The sequence below is a fragment of the Lepidochelys kempii genome, chromosome 3 (genome assembly GCF_965140285.1).
Source record: "Lepidochelys kempii isolate rLepKem1 chromosome 3, rLepKem1.hap1, whole genome shotgun sequence".
Taxonomy (NCBI): Eukaryota; Metazoa; Chordata; order Testudines; family Cheloniidae; genus Lepidochelys; species Lepidochelys kempii.
Genome location: NC_136382.1, coordinates 136,980,508 through 137,001,053, shown reverse-complemented (window position 1 = coordinate 137,001,053; position 20,546 = coordinate 136,980,508). Strand labels below are relative to the sequence as shown.

At 38.1% G+C, this 20,546-nt stretch overlaps 1 protein-coding gene across 1 annotated transcript in view; it reads right to left on the bottom strand.

The window, feature by feature from the left end:
• The window catches only part of RYR2 (ryanodine receptor 2), a 719,385-nt gene that overhangs the window by 284,160 nt on the left and 414,679 nt on the right, over positions 1-20,546 (bottom strand). The window contains exons 26-27 of the mRNA XM_073338199.2: positions 10,226-10,373; positions 2,456-2,664 (exon numbers count right to left, since the gene is read on the bottom strand). Of these exons, the coding sequence (XP_073194300.1) occupies positions 2,456-2,664; positions 10,226-10,373 (357 nt within the window). The remainder of the gene's footprint in view (positions 1-2,455; positions 2,665-10,225; positions 10,374-20,546) is intronic.

Below are 20,546 nucleotides of genomic sequence, written 5' to 3'. Positions count from 1 at the left end.
AATTAACACAGCACTAGAATTAATACTTTTACAGCAACTCATTCTGAAACAATGCTCATGAGTATCACAATTATACTTTGAGAGTGGCAATCCTACAATTAATTTTGTTGAAGCTCTCCGAACATCAGCATTGTAAAATGAGGCCCAGTGAATAGATGAGTTAAATTGATATTTCAGCATATTAGTAACACATGTAAGAGCATATTTTATTTTTATTTGGAAGATCTACAAAAGGTCTGTCATGAAAATAATATGGTCTCAATTGCAAAGTTAAATAGCTGCTTTATAGTATTTTTTAAATTTTATGCTTCCAAGCAATCTTCAAAAATATGTTATTCTTGATGAATTTATTTAGATTTATGCAACATGCTTGCCATGCTCTCTATCGGCCTGAACATGCTGAGCAATTCTTGGTGCTGAGCAATTCTTGGAAGTGATGAGCACCCTCAGTTCCCACTTGTTTCTATAGAAGTAGTTGAGGGCATTCATTACCTCAAAGAGTGGCTCAGCACCTTGCATGACTGACCTCTAGAGGAATAAATATTGCAGGTTTGGATGGATGCCTGTTGTGGAGTTTGCATGAGAGCAGAATCTAAATAAATACATACAAATTCTTAGAAAATTTACACAAAAAAACCCCACTATCAATGTACCTCTTCCTAACACACCCATTCTATCAGGACTAAGTTTCCATCCCTTACTCCCATTCCTCAAAAGCCTGGGAGAACACATGAGACTTGCGGCATGCCCTGAAAGTCAACAATCTCAAGCTCTCTTTGACCAAGGGGGGAGTGAATTCCAGAACTGCCGAACCTTCATCTAAAATCCCTCCTGTAAACAGCCTCCCAAATAAACTGGAATCTGTTAATTCTAGCACCTCAGCTGATCTCAACTTCTGTGGTACAAGAGGATAGAGCCATTCTTAAAAGATAGTCACAGCTAAAGTCCTTAAGAAATGTATCAGTCAAAACCAACACCTTATACAGCACCTGGAAATCAGATGGGAACTGGAATAGAACACACAGCAAAGGTAAAATGTGCTTCTTGCAGGAAATACAACTAAGAAGGGGGATAATGTCCATTTCATTAATCTTAGCAAAACAAAAAGTATTACTAAAATCCCAATATTGGCTTACAAATAGACTGAAGGAGTTTTTACCTGAGATTGTATTAGCTTGGAAAACTTGACTGATGACATGGTTTATATCTAAAAGAAGGCAGGGAGTAGCATTCTCACTGCTGCTTTAGGTGTTAGTGATCTTACACAGTTGCAAGGAAAACATCAAGGTCCCAACTCAGGATTTAGCAGGACAATTGATTCTCAGCTTTTTATTGTTATCATTTTCAAATATATTCAGTGCTCATCCTCTGCTAATGATAGGACACTGTGAATGGTTATTTAATTTGATCAGTCATTTAAAAAATTCTGACTTTTCAGTTCAATGTTAAGGCATCTCAATTTGTATCATACAACACTGTCAAATAGAAATGCAGTAACAACAATAAAATAGGGCTGAAGTAGGCTTGCTTGACAATCTGCAGTTCTGAAATTGAGTTTGTGAAGAGTAATGCTAACTTCTGTCAAGTATTATAACAACAACATAACTGTATTCCAACTCCAGACACAAAATGCAGTTAATATGCATTTTTGTACTAAGACATGAGTCACCACTAGTCTAGATAGCAACTGTTATCATGGCAGAGATTTCACATGCCTTCACACTAAAATGATGTTTTACTGCCACACTTTAATGAGTCATTTGACTCTTGTGAAGGATCAAAAACCAGTGGCATAAAAAAATGTTATGCTTATCTACATATTACCCATACAACTAGATTTCAGTCTTTCATTGTTTCTTTCATACTGAAGTTGGAGCTAGAACTACCTGCTTTCTCATACTTAATTTGTGCTAAATACTATCAGAAATTTCCATTAAAATTTAGTCTTCATTTTCATAACTTTTACATTCCTATATTCTTAACCAAATTCAGTCCAATGGAATTACTGCTGACAATGAAAATCACATTCTCTTTCCTATAGCTATTTCCTATCGGGAGATCACTGCACTAGGATTCAGGAGAAATGGGTTCTAATCTCAGCTCTCCCAATGACTTGATTTAGGGTAAGTTACTTAAGTGCTCTGTGCCTCAAATACACACCCAATTTTGTACAGCATTTTGAGATTTTCAAACGAAAAGAGCTATGGAAGTGCCAAGTGCTCTTACTGTATTTTTGCCAAGTAATACGGTTCTACATTCTAAAATATTATTTTACCTTTCATTTCACCCAGACCCTAAAGAGGATTCTTAATATTTTCAAACACTGAAACAAAAGCTAAGGCACAGAAGGGCATTAAGCTGAAACAACTAGAATAGGAAGAAAAAATAAGTGATTTTTGTTAACAACTTACTGTCACTACTTACAATCAATCCCACCAAAACAAACTATACAAACCTTGAAGCCATCAAAGACAAAAGCTTGCTCATCTGAGCCAAGTTCCTGGTCTGGCTGGCAGCCTGGCCTGGTCCAGCCAACTCTCATGTCTCCTGCAGTGACAGCCTCAAACTCAAAGTACCATTTTCCAGCCTTTACTGCGTAAGTCTTCTCAGTGCGGAATATCCGGAACCTTTCCATTATCCCAGTGCACATGTCTGACCTTGTAGCTGCAGGGGGAAAAAAGGGCCCTTATGTTTATCTGATAACAAAATGAAAGCAATGAAAATAAACGGAGATTACTGTATAGTATCCATACCTCTCAACCTTATAGAAAAATATTAGGAAGTAGATAATGGGATTTAGCAATGATTTACCATAAGTCATGATGCTGTATAGCCAAGAATTGAAGCCCTGAAAGCTCAGTTAATCCAGTGACCTAGTGGTACCAATGATTGGTAATGCACATGAAAATATCAGAGACTCAGATTTTAAAGGCCAGAAGGTTAACTATGAACATTTACTCTGGCCTCCTTCATAACACAGACTACAGAATTTTTACTCAATATTCCTACTTCAAGCCCATATTGTATGGTTGAGATAGATCATATATTTTTGAAAGACATCCCATCTCGATTTAAAGACTTCAAGAGATGGAGTTTACACTACATCCCTAGATAAATTGTTCCAAAGAGTAATTACACCTCACTGTGAAAAAAAAGTGCTTTATTTTCAGTCTGAATTTTTCTAACTTCAACACCCAGTCTTTGGATCTTATTACGACACTCCTTGCTAAATTAGAGTCCTCTACTATCAGAAATCTTCTTCCCTAGTTGGTACTTAATCTGATATTTGATATGTTAATTAGATAGAGCTTCTTAAATCTCTCAGTGTAACACTGCTGTACAAATATTTATTTACTGTAATGAGTCCTACCCACAGTTATATGTGCATAGCTAAGGGTACTTGGACCATGTTATTTTAGCATCCTTTTTCTGCAGTGGGAGGAGTGGGCAGAAGGAAAGGATACATTTATCTGCATGAGTCTCTAACGCACCAGATGACCACATTTCTGCATTAGAAAAAATATCACAAGGAGAAAGGGCAGAGGGTTTGAAAAAACAGATGCCCTTTAAAATACAGTGTAGGACAAATAACTGGCATTTCTTATTATAATAAAACTGACTCATCTGAGGTTAAGTGGGTGAGGTCATATCTTTTATTAGACCTACTTCTATTGGTGGGAGAGACAAGCTTTTGTGAATACACAGAGCTCAAGGCTGTAAACTGTTCAAGGATAAAAGAAAAATCAATGTTTTTATGATGCTTGAAATCAGACCCAAAGAGGTATTTAGAAAATATTGCTGAACACTGAAATAACATATACGTTTTCAATTGAATAGACTATCCTTATTCACTTCCCATCTGTCATATATATAAAGGGAAGGGTAAACACCTTTAAAATCCCTGCTGGCCAGAGGAAAAAACCCTTTCACCTGTAAAGGGTTAAGAAGCTAGGATAACCTCGCTGGCACCTGACCAAAATGACCAATGAGGAGACAAGATACTTTCAAAGCTGGAGGAGGGGAGAAACAAAGGTTCTCTCTGTCTGTGTGAGGCTTTTGCCAGGAACAGGAAAGGAATGGAGTCTTAGAACTTAGTAAGTAATCTAGTTAGATATGCGTTAGATTGTGTTTTGCTTAAATGGCTGATAAAATAAGTCATGCTGAATGGAATGTATATTCCTGTTTTTGTGTCTTTTTGTAACTTGAGGTTTTGCCTAGATGGATTCTCTATGTTTTGAATCTGCATACCCTGTATTTACCACCCTGATTTTACAGAGGTGATTCATTTACTTTTTCTTCAATTAAAATTCTTCTTTTACGAACCTGATTGCTTTTCCATTGTTCTTAAGATCCAAGGGTTTGGGTCTGTGTTCACCTATGCAAATTGGTGAGGATTTTTATCAAGCCTTCCCCAGGAAAGGGGGTGTAGGGTTTGGGGGGATATTTTGGGGGAAAAGACGTTTCCAAGCAGGCTCTTTCCCTGTTATGTATTTGTTAAGACGCTTGTAAAGTCCAATAAAAAGTCCAAGAGCGAAAGGTAAATTAGTTTGTACCTTGGGGAAGTTTTAACCTAAGCTGGTAAAAATAAGCTTAGGGGGTTTTCATGCAGGTCCCCACATCTGTACCCTAGAGTTCAGAGTGGGGAAGGAACCATGACACCATCCTAAACTGTTGTATAGATATTGTGTCCTATTAAACAGTTGCCCTGACTGCAACAGGTAAAGAACAACACACAAGTTTACAGGCTAAAAGGTTACAGGATAAAAGTATCACATTTTCTGCCTTAACATACTTTTCCTTCAAGACTACTATGGCTACATAACAATTCACTCAAGAGGGGCTCAGCATGAAACACTATTTAAAAAATCTCCAGTAGACGGACACATTAATCTTACTCTTACCACTGACATTATTATGCAAACAGTGTGTCATGTATCTTGATCACAACAGATGTAAACTCCACAGAAAGATTAGTGGTACATGGCATAAGTGAACTATTGCAGTTCCTAATGCACCAGAGAACTGTGGAGTGGTTGGGAAATGCATGGGTTTAAAAAATAATCTAAGTCAGTAAATAAAATGTATTTAGATTTTAAAAACGAAAGAATGTGCATGTGTCACTTTGAAGTGCATGAATAAATCTATTATTCTCTCCTCTTTTTCCCTTACAACTGACACTGAGGTTTCACACTTTATCTCTAGCCTCTGACCCACTCCACTACTCTCCTGAGCCGATACCTGTCCTGGCCTCCTGCTTTCATGCACTCCTCTTCCTTCCTCCTCAACCGCCAACTCTTCTCTGGCTCCATCTCCTCAGAATGTAAGTATATTATGGTTTCCTCCACAGACAAAAAAAGCCAGCCATTGATTTTGTCTCTCTCTCCCATTATGCCACCACTCCCTTCTTCCCCTCAGCTCTAACCTTATTGAGCATGCAACCTACAACCATTGCCTTATCCTCTCCAACTTCGCTTCTGTCCTCCTCACTCCAACGAAACTGCGCTCACAAAGTTTTCTAATGCCCTCTTCTAGAAAATGTCTCAAGGTTTCTACTTCACCCAGAACTTTCTTGATCTCTATGATACTTCTCATACCTTCTTGACATCTTATCCTGTCCTCTTCCTATCTCTCTGGCTGATCCATGGAAAGAGATACAGAGGAGGAGAACCCACAAAACGATGTACCCAAAGGGCTCTCATGTTGGCTGCCTCCTTTTCTCACTTTACAACCTCTCTTTCATCCTCTTACACAGCTTCAACTACCACCTCTAAACTGATTACTTGCAAACTCTCACTATTCCTAACTTATCTTCCCCCATTCAGTCCTGCATTTTATCTGTTTCTGACACTTCCTTCCAAATGTCTCATTGTCAACTTAAACTTAACACAGTCACCCTTGTGCAAAGTGGGTGTAAATGGCAATGATCACATTTTACAAAGCTGTAAAGGACTACAAGGCACAAGAAGAAGGAGAAGGCCCCTTATTGCCTTCCCAATTCCCATATTCTCTGTCATTATAGACAATGTCATCATCTTACCAGTCAGTCAGGCCCACAACCTGGGGCTCATCCTTTGATTCTTCTGTTTCCCTTCTCCTGCATATCCAGACTATGTCTGGATCCTGCTACTTCTTTCTCCATAAGATTTCTAGAATTCATTCTTCTACATACAGCTAAAACGCTTATTCAGGGACTCGCTCATCTTGATTACTGTAACATCCTTCTCATCTCTGATCTTCCTGTTAGCTCCACTGCTTCCCTTCAGTCTGTACAAGAAATAGCTGCTAAAATCACCTTTCTTGCCTGCTGCTTTGACCATGTCAACAACCCACTCCCCATTTCACCTCTCCAATCCCTCCACTACCTTAAGTCCCAGCTTCTTGTTCGAGCCTTGAAGATTCTATGTAACTGTCTCCTCTGTACTTATCTGTTCTTGTCTCTTTTCCTGCCTTCCATCCCCTCTTCTCCACCCTGCCAGTGATGCCAGCCTCAGCAAAACTGCCCCGAGCTTTCTTCCTCACAGCTGTTTATAAATTGCATTTTCTATCCTTGCTGCTCTACATACCCACTGCCCTTGCAACATCAAATGCCTCCTGAAAACCCCCGGTGTCATAACTCTACAAGAAATTAGCTGACTACTAATAGCAAGGTTGAACAGAAGTTGGGAATAGTGTATATATCTAATTAAAAAAAACAACTAAACATCACCCAACAACTTGTATGTTTCACCCATTGCCCCTACACTTTGTCTGATTCACTGTATTTTTAGATGCCAAATAGCTCTGTATCTTCTTATGATGTTTGTACAGCATCTAGAACATTTGGGGTGCTACTGGAAGCAATAAATAACAATTAATAAGGACACAGCTGAAGATACTCCATTTGGTTAACCAAGGCTTAAAAAAAAAATCATGAACCAAAAACCAGAAAACCACTAGAGATCTCTAAATCCTTTTACAATACACAATACAGAATTTGAATGACGAAGAGGGGCTTCCCACAATGTTCCAAAGGAAAACATCCTATGTCAGACAAGAAAACCGGAGAAAGCAACAATTCTGCAAAACAATCATATTATGTAACACATATATATAATAGAGCAGTTTAACTCTATCAATTCATAGTATTGTCATATTCTAAAAAAGAATAAAAATACCCCGCCACAAGCTTTTCAAATACCTTGAACATATTACTTAGAAAAATGAAGGTTTATTCTTTATTTGCATTTATTTAATATTATTATTCAAATTTTATTAAGTCTAGGCACTAAATTCAGCATGTAATACATTGGCATAAAAGCTAAGTAGTATGCAACTAGAAACATCCAATTTAGTACAAACATAATAAAATAACTAAAAAACAGGACCCACTTCTGCGACACTTATTCATGAACGTTAGGGCTAAAAGCATCTCAGACGTGTGGTATTTGTGCGTGTGAACTGTGAGTGTGTGTGTGTGTAACAATTGCAAAGTAAACCCCAAGAAGGGGACTCCATACCCCAACATACACCACAGAAGAGTCCTCCGTGGCAGTATAAATCTCCACACTACACTACAGAGGATGCAATATCCAGCATTTAGACAATCGATATACACAAGCATTGGTTCATGTTCTCTCAAGCATAATGTATTCTAAATAAATAAAATAGAAGGATATTGATAAAGTGAATTCAATATAAAATTACCTTATTTCACTTCATTTAGCATATTCCTAGAAAAACCTAGTGAATATGAAGGTATTTTGCATAATTTTCTCCATCCCAGCAGGCTCATATATTAATTGCAAAATAATTTTTATACGCATCCATACTCTTCCTCACATTAGCTTTATACCCCCACCCTCTTGCAAATTTTATTCTTACTAAGAATAGGAATATTTTGTGTGTGTTCCTGGGGGTAATGACCATTCTTTCTTCTTGGTAGCCTCATATGTACTCACCCACTTTCCCATCACGACACCCTGTTAAGCTTCCTCTGCAATGCCAGTCAAGGAGAAACCTCAAAGCAGTTTCTCTCTGAATTCTCAGAGGAGAACAATGGAGGTAATCAGGCAATTTTTCTTGGGCATTACCATTTCTGCTCTCAAGATTTCTGGCATACACCTATTTAAATCAGCACCTAAAATAGGGTTCTGAATATTTAAATCTTATAAATTGGGTTTAAATAATGCTTTCTTTTCATTATTCTTTCCTTCAGGATTATTGTAAACACAGAAAACTCTTTTTAATATTATTGAGAAGTTAATAACTGAGACTTATGAGTTTCATTCTACAATTCTACCATAGAAACACAGGCCACACATCTTGAAAAATAATTAGCTTTGGGCCCTGATGCAATCTACCGGATAGCTGAGAGTATCATTAATTAAAACATATGCAGACTTAAATGTTTAAGTGTAGTGAGAGCCATTCTGTTGAATTTACCATCTGTTATTTAATGAGCATGGCTAGTGGGACAGTGCTGTACGGTACACACAGCAACTCTCAGTCCTTAGTTTGCTGTCTAAAATGGACTAACAGCACATTTCAGACGCCAGCCATTTAGGGGTAATCTCAAAGTGGTACGGGCATATTGCCTTAATGATTTCATTATGTACTTATGTTCTGATGAAGTTAGGGACATCTTCTTAACTATCACCGAAGCACACAGAAGAGAACACCCAAGCACCAACATGCATACTCAAACCTGTCAGTTTATTTCCAAAGCCATGTATCCTAGAGCAAGCTTTATAATACATAATTATGAAAGCTGCCCTAAAACATATTTTCTCTGCGTATATCCAGTTTATAATTTCTGATTTTTTCCCATAATGTTTTTTCCCTGCAGCCATTATCTATTTTATTTCTTTATACAGCTGATTTCTTTTAAGAAGCAATGATAAAATAACATCTCCTCTGAGTGGCAGGTTATCTCCAGTAGGTATCAAATGCCAACTAAGGAAATGATGCAGGAAGTATCTTCCACACTCTAGATGTTCTGTGATTAGAATACTCATGAGCAACACTGCACAGTCTGTTCATTATCTGTAAATTTAAACTGACTGGGAAAGTGACCATCTTTCAAATAAGGGCACTCACAAATTGATCAGAAGTCCTTTCTAACGGCTCCCTACTATTAGAGCAATCATCTAAAAACTATTATAAAAATGGTGTCACTAGAGTCACAGTTTACAAGAATTTGTCACCTATTTTCTTGTCTTTGAGATTAGTTCTTGCACTGGACATTAAACCAGGATGAAACACTGGACAACAGCTCGCTTGCTACTTGCTTAAAAGTAGTTGAAAGAATATAAAGGTTCATTCTTTCTTGAACACGCATGCGTAACATCCAGTACTGCAGCCTTAAGAAAAGTTATGCCCATACACTAAGAAAGTAAACAAATCCTCAGCTTTTAGAGAAAAGTATTTCAGAGCCAATGATTTCACACAAACTAAGTTAAACTGATGTGTAAGAATAAAACAAAGTTGTCTACAGTCACATTCATTCAGGTCCACACTAAAGGATCCTTTGCAGTATTGGGAATTACATTATTAAATTTCTTACATACAGTATGTGTAAATTGGTTCTGAATCTGACTACAACCAAGCAAATTCACCAAATTCTGAGGTCCTTACTCAGTTTACACGGAGTTCTTTTACTCAGTTCTTCAATGGCTCTGTTGTGAAAGCTTGATGTAGAGGTTGAGGCAATGCTTGATTCAGACACCAGTTCTTGTGGAACACTACCATAAGGCTGAAGGACTCAGAAGATTGATTAGCATAACCCAATGGCCTGGGAAGACTTAGCGGAGTCCCTACATGCTGAGGTGTTTTTAGGGACAGAGCCTTTCTGGGTACCCATTCCCATCTCAGGAAAACAAGACACGGACTGAATGCAGGGTCATCAGGCAGACCAGAGCTGGAAGACAATAACTCATGCCACCTCTAAGAAATGAAGCTTAAGGCAATTTTCCTTGGCAATAGATGTGCTGCTAGCAAGTGACTTGAACGTGGAACACTTTCCTGATTTGGAATAGACATTGTGCTTGTTCATCAATGAGAGATGGGCACAGCTTGAAGCTAGTGGATTTGGTCATCCTCAGCAGCCCTGCAATGCCTCACGAAACAGTTCAATAGGGCTAAAAAAAAACATAATAAACTTAACAACAAATAGATATGCCTCCGTCATTACCAATACCTACTGTAACATTACATGGATTCTTGAGAGTAAAAAAATTAAATTAAATACCGTGATCTTGATCAGGAGCCTCCAGGTTGTAACCATAGCCAAGAAGGGTGCGGACGGCCTCCCGGAGGCTATCTTTGTTTGACTTCTTGGTACGATCATCCAGAAGGGCATATGGGACAAGGCGGGGGTTTCTTCGATTCTTCACATCCTACATAAGGATAAGTTATTAAAAATCATTGCAGTTTCAGAGAGACCAAGCTAAAATGAAACATTTTTCTTACAAATAAAATTGTAAGGACAGATAAAATGTACAGTAGCTTCAGTTTAAAAAATATGATTTGCACAAAGTGAAATGAAGACTTGCATAACACCACACATACAACAAGCATCTTGCAGAGGAAACTGAAGTTCTTGAAATCTACACGGACACTGAATTCAAAAGAAGCAAGTTATTCCCAAATATTGATATTTAATGGCATGGCGTAAATTTTCTTTCATTTTCCACCAAATAATTTAATGGAAATATGTTCATGCAACACTAAGTGTGAAAATCAAGAACAGAAATGAATTGTTTACTATCTAAGATTTTGCACTCTCTTTGGAATGGGGATCATGTTTTTCTTCTATTTGTACAGCAACTAGCACAATGGTGTCCTAGTCCATGACTGGAACTCCTAAGAGCCAACATGATATAAATACTTGATAAATAATAGCACCAATGTTACACTACCCAAAGTGAATGGCTGGTTTGCCATTCATTTGAATGGAAGCAGGATCATCAGTCTCAAGATTCTTATCTTTATGTAGAAAAACAAAACTGCCACAACACCAAAATGTAAAACAACGGCTGCTTCTAATGTGAAATACTCAAGGCATATATTTTTCCAAAGAAAGTATTGGATTTTACAGTTCTAGTAAGAATCCAAGTGTAAATGCCCTTCCCTCAGTGTGATGCTCTAGTGTGGAATTTTTTTAGCATAACATAAGATAAACAAACACAGCTCTCTGCTCCCAGCGGAATGAAGCTATTAAGTGAGTTAAAGTTTGTTTTTAACATAAAGTTATTTTTTTTCCTTTGCAAAGGTCATTTCAATTGCAAATGTTGATTATATAGTCTATTTAGTATACATTATGACAATTCTAGTGAGTATTATAATTTGCCTTTCTATGTTTTCACTTTTGCACTTGAGAGTCTATTGGCAGTGGCAGAAGCAGTGCAATAGATCTCTCCATATCCTTACTAATTGTGTAGATATTAATTTTTAAAAAAAAATAGAGGTTAAATCTGCCATAATAAGTTGACTATTGTATAGGAACAAAAAGCAAAGATATTGGGAACTTTCTACTAATGGGAGATACCAACAATTGTGAAAATGAAAATATCACAAAATATTGTCTTAGTATTTTATTCTATTATGGTTCTGATTCAGAATTTTTCAGCTTTGTTCCTGAACACACACACACACATTTCTGCATCCTCAAACAGCAGATACGTTTTGGTAGTACAAATACTTGTGGCTGTTTTCCTTCATTAGCTATGACATATCTAGCGATCTGATTTAGTAGCACCCTGGTAACTAGATACTTAAAGTGTACTAAAATGTGTTTTTTGCATGTCGAAAGGCTCAATTCGTTCCCAATGCAAAAGGGAAATTTGATCTTTCCTGTGGATTTTCTTTCTAGGACAAGCCACAGCATAAAAATTATATAACCTGGATGTTAAATGGGCCACCAAGGGGATAACAGAATATGTAGCAGACACACAAAAGGTGAGGTGCTGCTCTCCCCAAGAATGTTACAGGTCACTCATTTGGAGGAGCAGTGACACTGTTGGTGTAGAGATCATGTTTTTTATTACGAACTATAAAGAGCCCTTTTGTGGCTCTCTAGCCACACATTCTCAAACCATTTTGAGGGTGACTTCTACTCTTCTGTAGACACATCATTTGGTAGATGAGTGTTGCAGAACATGGCACCTCCAAAACCTTTACGTTCATTTTCAATTTATATATAAATTCAATCCTTCTTACTCTCCTAAGGACAAGTTACTGCTTTATAATATAAAGATTGCTGGGACAGAGAAGGGAAAATTTGGTCTAACCTGTGAATTTTTTTTCTAGAATCTTCCAGATTTGAAAGTCTGATTCTCCATTGGAGGACTGCATTACGTGCAGAGGTTTTCTAGTAATTACTTACTTTTTAAATAATTTAAATGACAAGTAGGTTTTCTTCAGGGAAACCCTTAAATATCTTGTCAACACTACTACAAATGGTTTGAGTTAAATAACATTTGTTAACTTTTACATATAGTTAGTTTTTTCAGCTTTGGAAGCTATCATTCTATCAAACACAACATTAGTAATTTACACCTGAATTCTGGATTGCTTAAGGAAAAAAGCATGGGGACTAGAAAAGTACCTGCAAATATATGCTGGGAATGGAACAGAGAGATATAGGAGGACATGAATTAACATGTTTGAGCATATATAGTGGAAATGCAGGTTCTAAAGGCTCGTATCAGGCAAACAATGCTCCATACCAGGGACAGCTACCAGGAAATAGGTAGAAGGGATGGCCCAAAGAAATGCATACAAATAAGAACAATGTGGGCCATCTAAAAGGCTGTTAAAACTACTATTAGAAACAAAAGGATCAGGCCTATCAACCCTTCACAGTAGAAAGCGATAGTAAGGTGTATATGTGCATACATGCATGCTATAGGTATGTGGCAGGCACACAGAATGGATAAGTGATTTAGTGAGGGCCACATCATATATAGAGAGACTTGTATGAGAAATGCCACATAAAAGATAGTATGTGAAGGAGTGAGGCTGCAGAAGCATCTGTAGAACATTGTCCATAGCAGCACAGAATAACACTGTTAAACAGCCAGTTCGCACAAGCAGCTGTAAGGAAAGCAACTATTTAAAAGATCCAAAAGGAATCTCAAAGTCAGAGTTGTGCACTTTAGAGGTAAATCAACAACAAAGTGCTATTTTCCTATATAATCCCCTACTAAACCTCTTCTGTAATGACATGCAATAATGCAGCTTTCAATGGAACAACTTACGAGTATGGTATGCAATTAGATTTAATGAACCTATGCACTGTTGTACTCGGACACTGCTGTGGAGTTCAACAGAAGTGCAGGTCATCAGCTAAGTGGTTTAAGGAGAAGACAGACAACTAGACACACATTACAGCGCTTCTCAAAGAAGAGGAAATAAAAGGCACAACCACAGAAAGCATGTAATAGGAGGAATATCGGAAAGACATGGATAAGCAACTGACATGGTCACAAGTTAAGTGATTTAGAACATCAGGTATTTATATATATCTATTCCATTTATATATATCTATTAGAGGGGACCTAATTATTTCGTTCTCATAGCCATGGATGCTGACAACAAATGGATCAAAAAATGATTAGTAGTCACCTTCTATCACTGAATTTAAGAAAAATTCTCTTGAAAGTGGATTCTATTCAATATCAAAGGAGCTATTCCAATAAAGTTCTATGTAATACCTCTCTATTTGGCACTGGTGCAATTGCAATTGGAATATTGTTTCCAGTTCTGATACCCACAATTCAAGAAAGATGTTGGTAAATTGGAAAGGGTTCAGAGAAGAGCCATGAGAATGATTAAAAACTATTCCTTATAGTGATAGACTCAAGGAGCTCAATCTGTTTAGCTTAAAAAAGAGAAGGTTAATGGGTGACTTGATTACAGTCTGTAGGTACCTATACGTGGAAGAAATATTTAATATTGGGCTCTTCATTATGTCAGAGAAAGGTATAATACGATCCAATAACTGGAAGCTGAAGCTAAACAAATTCAGACTGGAAATAACACACATTTTAAACATTTTTCACCATTGGAACAATTTACCAATGGTCATGGTGGATTCTCCATAACTGACCATTTTTAAATCAAGATAGGATTTTTTTTTAAGATATTCCTTGGGAATTATTTGGGGAAGTTCTATGGCCTGTATTACTCAGGAGATGATCACAGTGGTCCTTTCTAGCCTTGGAATCTATGAATCTTGAGTTTAGCTCCCTACTGAAGACCCTGCTCTTTCAATAACCTCATCCCTGTTGAAGAACACAAGAAGGAAAGCCAATGATTTTGACTAACTGCAAGTGTAAGCAGTAGGATAGCTGCTATAGCAGTCCACCTATTAAGCCTCTCCCCTTACTCATCACTAGTATTTGTAAATTGTGGCATGGGACTTGCAGGAGACAATGGCAAAATGTGGTATGATTGAATTCAGGTATTGCATAAATAGGATCCTGCTCCCAGATATCTTGAGTAACATCCCCACTAATAGTCCTTTAGCAGGCAATATTAGTCCTATAGAAGAGAAGTACTGGAATAAATGATCCCACTCAGGAAATACATTTCTCCACATATGATCCAAAGACACACAGTTCCTCAGAAGGTATATAACCCAGTTACAAATTTACCCCAGGGGTTCACACAGAATAGTACCTTGAACCTGCACTCAATTACTGTGACATGATTATACAAGAGCTTCTCCCAGGTGTCCTGCCTGTGGCACAAATGGTGTCTGCGCAGTTTCTATGCTAATCACCATTGGCATGATTGTCTGCAGTTCTATCGCAACCATGGCACCTTAGGCCTGTGCACAGCACATGGAATGAAAACTGAGTAGTTTATTTGCACAATACAAATAAGCTTTCTGGTTCAGAGTAATACATGTGTCCTACACTCCACTATGTCTTCTGCAGTTTCCACGGTATGCATCCGATGAAGTGAGCTGTAGCTCACGAAAGCTTAGGCTCAGATAAATTGGTTAGTCTCTAAGGTGCCACAAGTACTCCTTTTCTTTTTGAGAAATATTCTAGTTTGCCCAAAATGTATGGTGTCATCATAATTACTATGGTGTCTTGGTTCTGAAATTTGTTTATCCACATAATTCCTATATATATTGCCCACCGTTGTCATGTTTGACCTTCAAATACCACTTTACACTTCCAAGATATGGCAAAAGATCTGTCTTTTTACGATGCTATCTGGACAATTCATTCCACTTCTGAGAGTTCCCACTTTTTCTTCTCTTACTAACATGAATCTACTGTTTTATATCGTAATCTTATGACAGAATTTGGCCCTTACAGAACATCTTACTGATCTAACAAAACAGCAGAAAAGGGGTGTGAATGTGTTTGTATTTTTAAAAGATATGTGAAGTATCAGCTGCATCATTTTTCCCCCGGTAGAAGCCAGTGACTGGCTCTGTTCCTCTTGTGGTGTCACAGCACTAGAATTGTGTGTGTCTCGGTACCAGTCCCTCCCCTCATCGCCAAGATATCTGAACACCGCAAGGGCAGGAGGACTGGATATTCCTATTCCAAGGAACGGATTAGCTTTTCTGCCTTTTCAATGCCCTGTGCCACAAACAGGACACATTGCTGTTTAGCAGTCTTCGGGGTTGATATACAGCAGTATAAATAATGGCAGGATAAATAATGAAAATGTAAAATAGTCATGTAATGCCAATAATTTTTAAAAGACAGACCTCTGTATACTTTAATACAGCAAAATCAATTTTCACGTTTGAAAGAAAAGTAAGTGAAAAATTTTGAGTTGGAGGTTTTTTCCTTCCCCGTGTCTATGTTTCATTCACCCATGCGTTCTGATCACTTCCCCCTTCTCGTCTCAACAGGAGGGAAGTTTGGTCAGACCAGCACAGGGTTGGCCAACTCCAGATCAAACAATGGTTTAGAATATTTTATATATGTGACTGAAAATTGTTTGACCCTGTCTTCATGCGAACCCACAGTGACACCTGTTGTCTACCATGGGTAATTTTTCCTACAATACACAGGGACATGGTAACCTATGCTTCATAACAACTTTAAAAAAAAACATCCTGTCTACATAAGGTAACAAGAATTTATTTCATGAAAACTGCTTTTTAATAACGGTTTTCTAGCACTCTCATTTTTGTGAAGTAGTGGCTTCAATGTCTGGGTCCTTCTGCAACAGAACATAACCAGACTGAAGAATGAAAAGGATGCCTTGCTGCAAAGTTATTAGATGAAGTAATGTACCATTTCTACTGTCTTTGAGGTCACACTTAAAAAAAAAAAAGCTGCATGTACAACATAGTGTATATAGCTGAACCCAGTGTCTCTAATCATAACATCAATATGGCCTATTTCCTACTTGTCATAGGCATGCCTGCCCTGTAGCCCTTCCCCCCACCCAGTTGCCACGCATGGGGCTGCAGATGTTCCCTGCCTCAGTTTCCCCTCACCAGAGTTTTCTCTTTCTCTGGAATTCCCATGGCTTAAGCCTTCTGGCAGGGTCACTCTGAGTTTAATCCCATACATGGGTAACAAAAGTCCAAATAAAAATCCCAAAGAAATAAAAGGTTCTTCTGCCCTGCTTGGGCTCCCCTTCAGCCCACCCTCTGGGGTCAGTTCCCAGTTCCTTCTAGGTTACCTTTGAGTTGTCTCTGGCTCTAAGATAGAGCACTGACTCCCAGACTACTTCACTGGAGTGCTTCCAGACCCTACTCCCTATGGTTCCTTCTTCAAATTGAGCTGAGTTTTCTCAGCCCCTTCATGAGGCCCAGATGTTTCAGGCTGTCATCTGACCCCAAATAATCCAGTCCCCTTAGGCTGGTAGGCAGCTAATTATGGCACAGGTGGGACTGAGTGAACAGGGCTGGTGAGCCCCAGGCCTCTTGCTCTTTAAAGAGGCAAATAGGCTGCTTACACTCCCCCTGCCCCACTGGTAGGCCCAGAGGTCCAAAAAGGGAGCAGAACTAGTGTAGTACTGCTCCACAAGGGTGTCAAGCTACAAAGAGCCAACGCAGGAGCTATCAGCAGCCCCAACCACGCTACACAGCTCTACATCATGAACATCCATTTGTGCCAGTGCAGAGAGAGGTCTTAGAGGTCTGGTGGACTGGAGAAGGGTCAGGCTATAGCAAGTATACCCATAAGTATGTGGCTAAACTATGTGGAGCATGAAGCGGGAGAGAGTAACAACTGTGGAGACTGTTATAGTTGACCTAGAGTATGTTTACACTGCAATTAAAAGCCCCTGGTTGGCCTGTGCCAGCTGACTCAGGCTCACAGGGCTCAGGGTAGGGGTCTGTTTAATTGTGGTACAAATGTTCTGGCTTGGGCTGGAGCCTGAGCTCTAGGATCCTATGAGGGGGGAGGGTTCTAGGGCTTGGGCTGCAGCCTGAGTTGAAACATCTACACTGCAGTTAAACAGCCCCTGAGTCTGAGACCGAGCCCTGCAAGCCCAAGTGTCTAATTGCAGTGTAGATATACCCTTCAAGCATAGCTCAGGGCTTTGCAGGATGGATTCTGTCTCCCACCCTCCAACTCCAGCAGAGAGAACCCAATATTACAAACCCCAAGCGTTTGATAATCATGAGTCAGTCCCCAACACACCATCAGACTGGCTTAATTATCATGAGATTTTAAAAATAATGTATTTTGAGTTCTTTTGCTCTCTGATCTTTAAACCATTAGGATACATGTTTTCCATCTAATCTCTGCAACGAGGGCTAGAAACCTACTCTTTTTTTTTAAATGAAAATTGAAGATCTTCAATATTCATCTGACTCCAGAGTTATGAAAAGCACCAAATATTGCAAGATTAGGGACAAAAGTACAAGAGTTTGCAATAATGTAAACCCCATTTTTTCAGCAGGATTTAGACATAAATGCCCCCTTCCAAGCTGAAAACTTATTTTTAATCAGTTTGATCACAAATATGGTTTGAAGTTAGAGAGATGGTGAAGTACTTAAAGACATTTGGGACAATGAATTATGACATATCCTAGGCCAAACACCATCGACAGATAAGGATAAAATGACCCATAGTACAATCCTAATTACTGAGTTTACCAGAGATATATTTCGTCCCGTTTGCCTTACCTATTCAGGTCACATTCATCTCCCTCAGTTCAGAGAAAATGATCCGTCTGAGAGCAAACATGTTCTTCCTTAAAGGGACACTGTCAAGTATTTTCCTATTTTATTTATATCTATATATATATACACACACATTTGTTTTTCACGTACCATTGATATTCACTACCCTTCCATAAGATAACAAAATTATATTTTTCCTACTTGTTGTGTCCTTTTTCATTTCATAAACACTTGTTTGTGCCTCCTGCCTTATTTATGAAGCACAAGCTAATGTGGCTCTGACTTATTTACAGTACTTACTTGTTTGTGATCAGTGTCAGCATTGATGTCAGCATAGTTCTGGGAACAGGATTTATTATTTAACTTGTGCTCCCTCTGCTGGCTGGCTGGTTGGCTCTGCAGCAGCACAACAAAAATACTGGGTACAGTCATGCATAAACAGCAGCTATCATTTGTTAAAAATGTCCTTGTAAGCAGTGGTGGAGTGAGGAGACGATATGTAGAATCTGGAGGGCATTTCCCCTCCACATTATAATAATAAAAATAGGTTATATTTGGAACGTAAACTACTTGACAGTATCCCTTTAATTTGTAGCAGTTTTAGAATCACAGAATTTTAGAAATTAGATATAGAAAAGACCTACTATATAATTTAGTCCATCACCCAGCACAATTGTTCACTATGATATATTTTCTAATGATTGGTTCAATCAACTTTCAAATCTCACCAAGCAATGAGTTTCCTTCCCCAGCAGACTATTTCACAGAACTATTTGATCTCACTATGTATAATACTGTATAGCAAACCATCACATTACCTTATGCAGTACTGTAACATGTCACAGTAACATGACGAGATGACAAAATGTAGCCCATGGTATAACCCAGTGTGGAAGCTAAGCAGAAGCACATATTAGCACAGATATGCATTAGCAGCTATGTTATGTGTATGACAGAACGAAATGAGAAGGTTTTGTTTTTGTTCCAATCTGGAACAAAAACGATTTTTGAAATGTCAAAAGTTGCTGCTAAATGAAATTGTCATACTCCAGTCAGTTCTACTTATGAGGAATAAGTGCCATACCACATCTATTCTTTACAAAGTGGAGCCTTCCATATCTACACACAGGCACACAAAAAGAAACACACAGAGACCCTGTACATATGAATAATCTGAATAATGCAGAGAAACTGTATCTACCACCCATTCCTGCTCTGCCTCTTTCCTCTCCTCTCCAACCCAACCTGATAACATTTAAGAAATTCTTAGCTGGCCTCACTTACTTCCTTTATCACTAAGTATCTCAGTAATTCAAAGAGTATATAATTTGGTGGCAAAGTTTATTGTAATAAAGTTGGCAAAATTAGTCATTCTACAGAAATTCAGATGTACAAAGTAAGCTAAATTGCTCTCAGGACCTAAGGAACCTCAACCTTTACACCGAATTTACCTTGGATTGTCTATATTTTGCTAATACATTACAGTTTAAACCACTGTGTTAATTAGCAAATATAAACACACATTTTTGATCTACTGTGTTCTTAACTTGTTATTAACTGGTCCATTGTATATGCATTACTAGATTTGATTTTAGGCAAAGCAAAGCTTCCAGTGATTCTACCAAAGCTATAAGAATACCCCCATTTTTCACGGACTTTAAATCCTCTCAATTCAAGGCCACGAACTGCAACCATTTGGCTTCTGAAAGTAGATGAAATTATGGGTTGCAACCTGGAAATCACTGATAGCATTCTTTAATTTGCCAGTGATGTTGCAGTTGAGCATTAGGAAGCATTCCTTCATTCCAGGCAATGAATGCACTGCCTTCACAAAATCAACATGTGAAATTGTGGATAGAAAATACATGTGTCCACTTCTCCTATATGGCAATGTAGGGAACTATTTCTCTAAGAGTCTATTAGACCAACTCTCTATCGGAAACATAAAGGCACTTGAAAATGTCTGCATTAACACTGCATCTGTGAATGTAAAGTACATGATGGAATTTCACCAATGCTGAAGATGGCTCTGAATGTCTACACAAAGGATATCAGAGCCCATATTAAAAACATCCAAATGTAAACAAATATATTTGTTGTTAGTTTGCAAGCTGCTTAGACCCAAATATGGAAGATAGGTTTATACAATGACTTGCAAAGCCCCAAAATGAAGATACACTAATTGAGGGTGCTGGAAATGATATGTGGCATATTTCTTCAACATAAACAGTCTGTCAAATGTGATGAATAAAATTAAGTGATTCACTTAAATAAAACTGTAAAAACAGCAGGTTGTTTACTGACAGGAAAGCATTGCACACAGAATTAGTTTTGTTCTTGCATGTCAAACAAAATTCAAGATGTACCGAACTGCACTGTATAACTTGAATTCTTAACAAAACCAAAATGCAGATTTTGCAGGCAGAAAACAGTTGTGGTTCCTGCAAAATGCTGTTT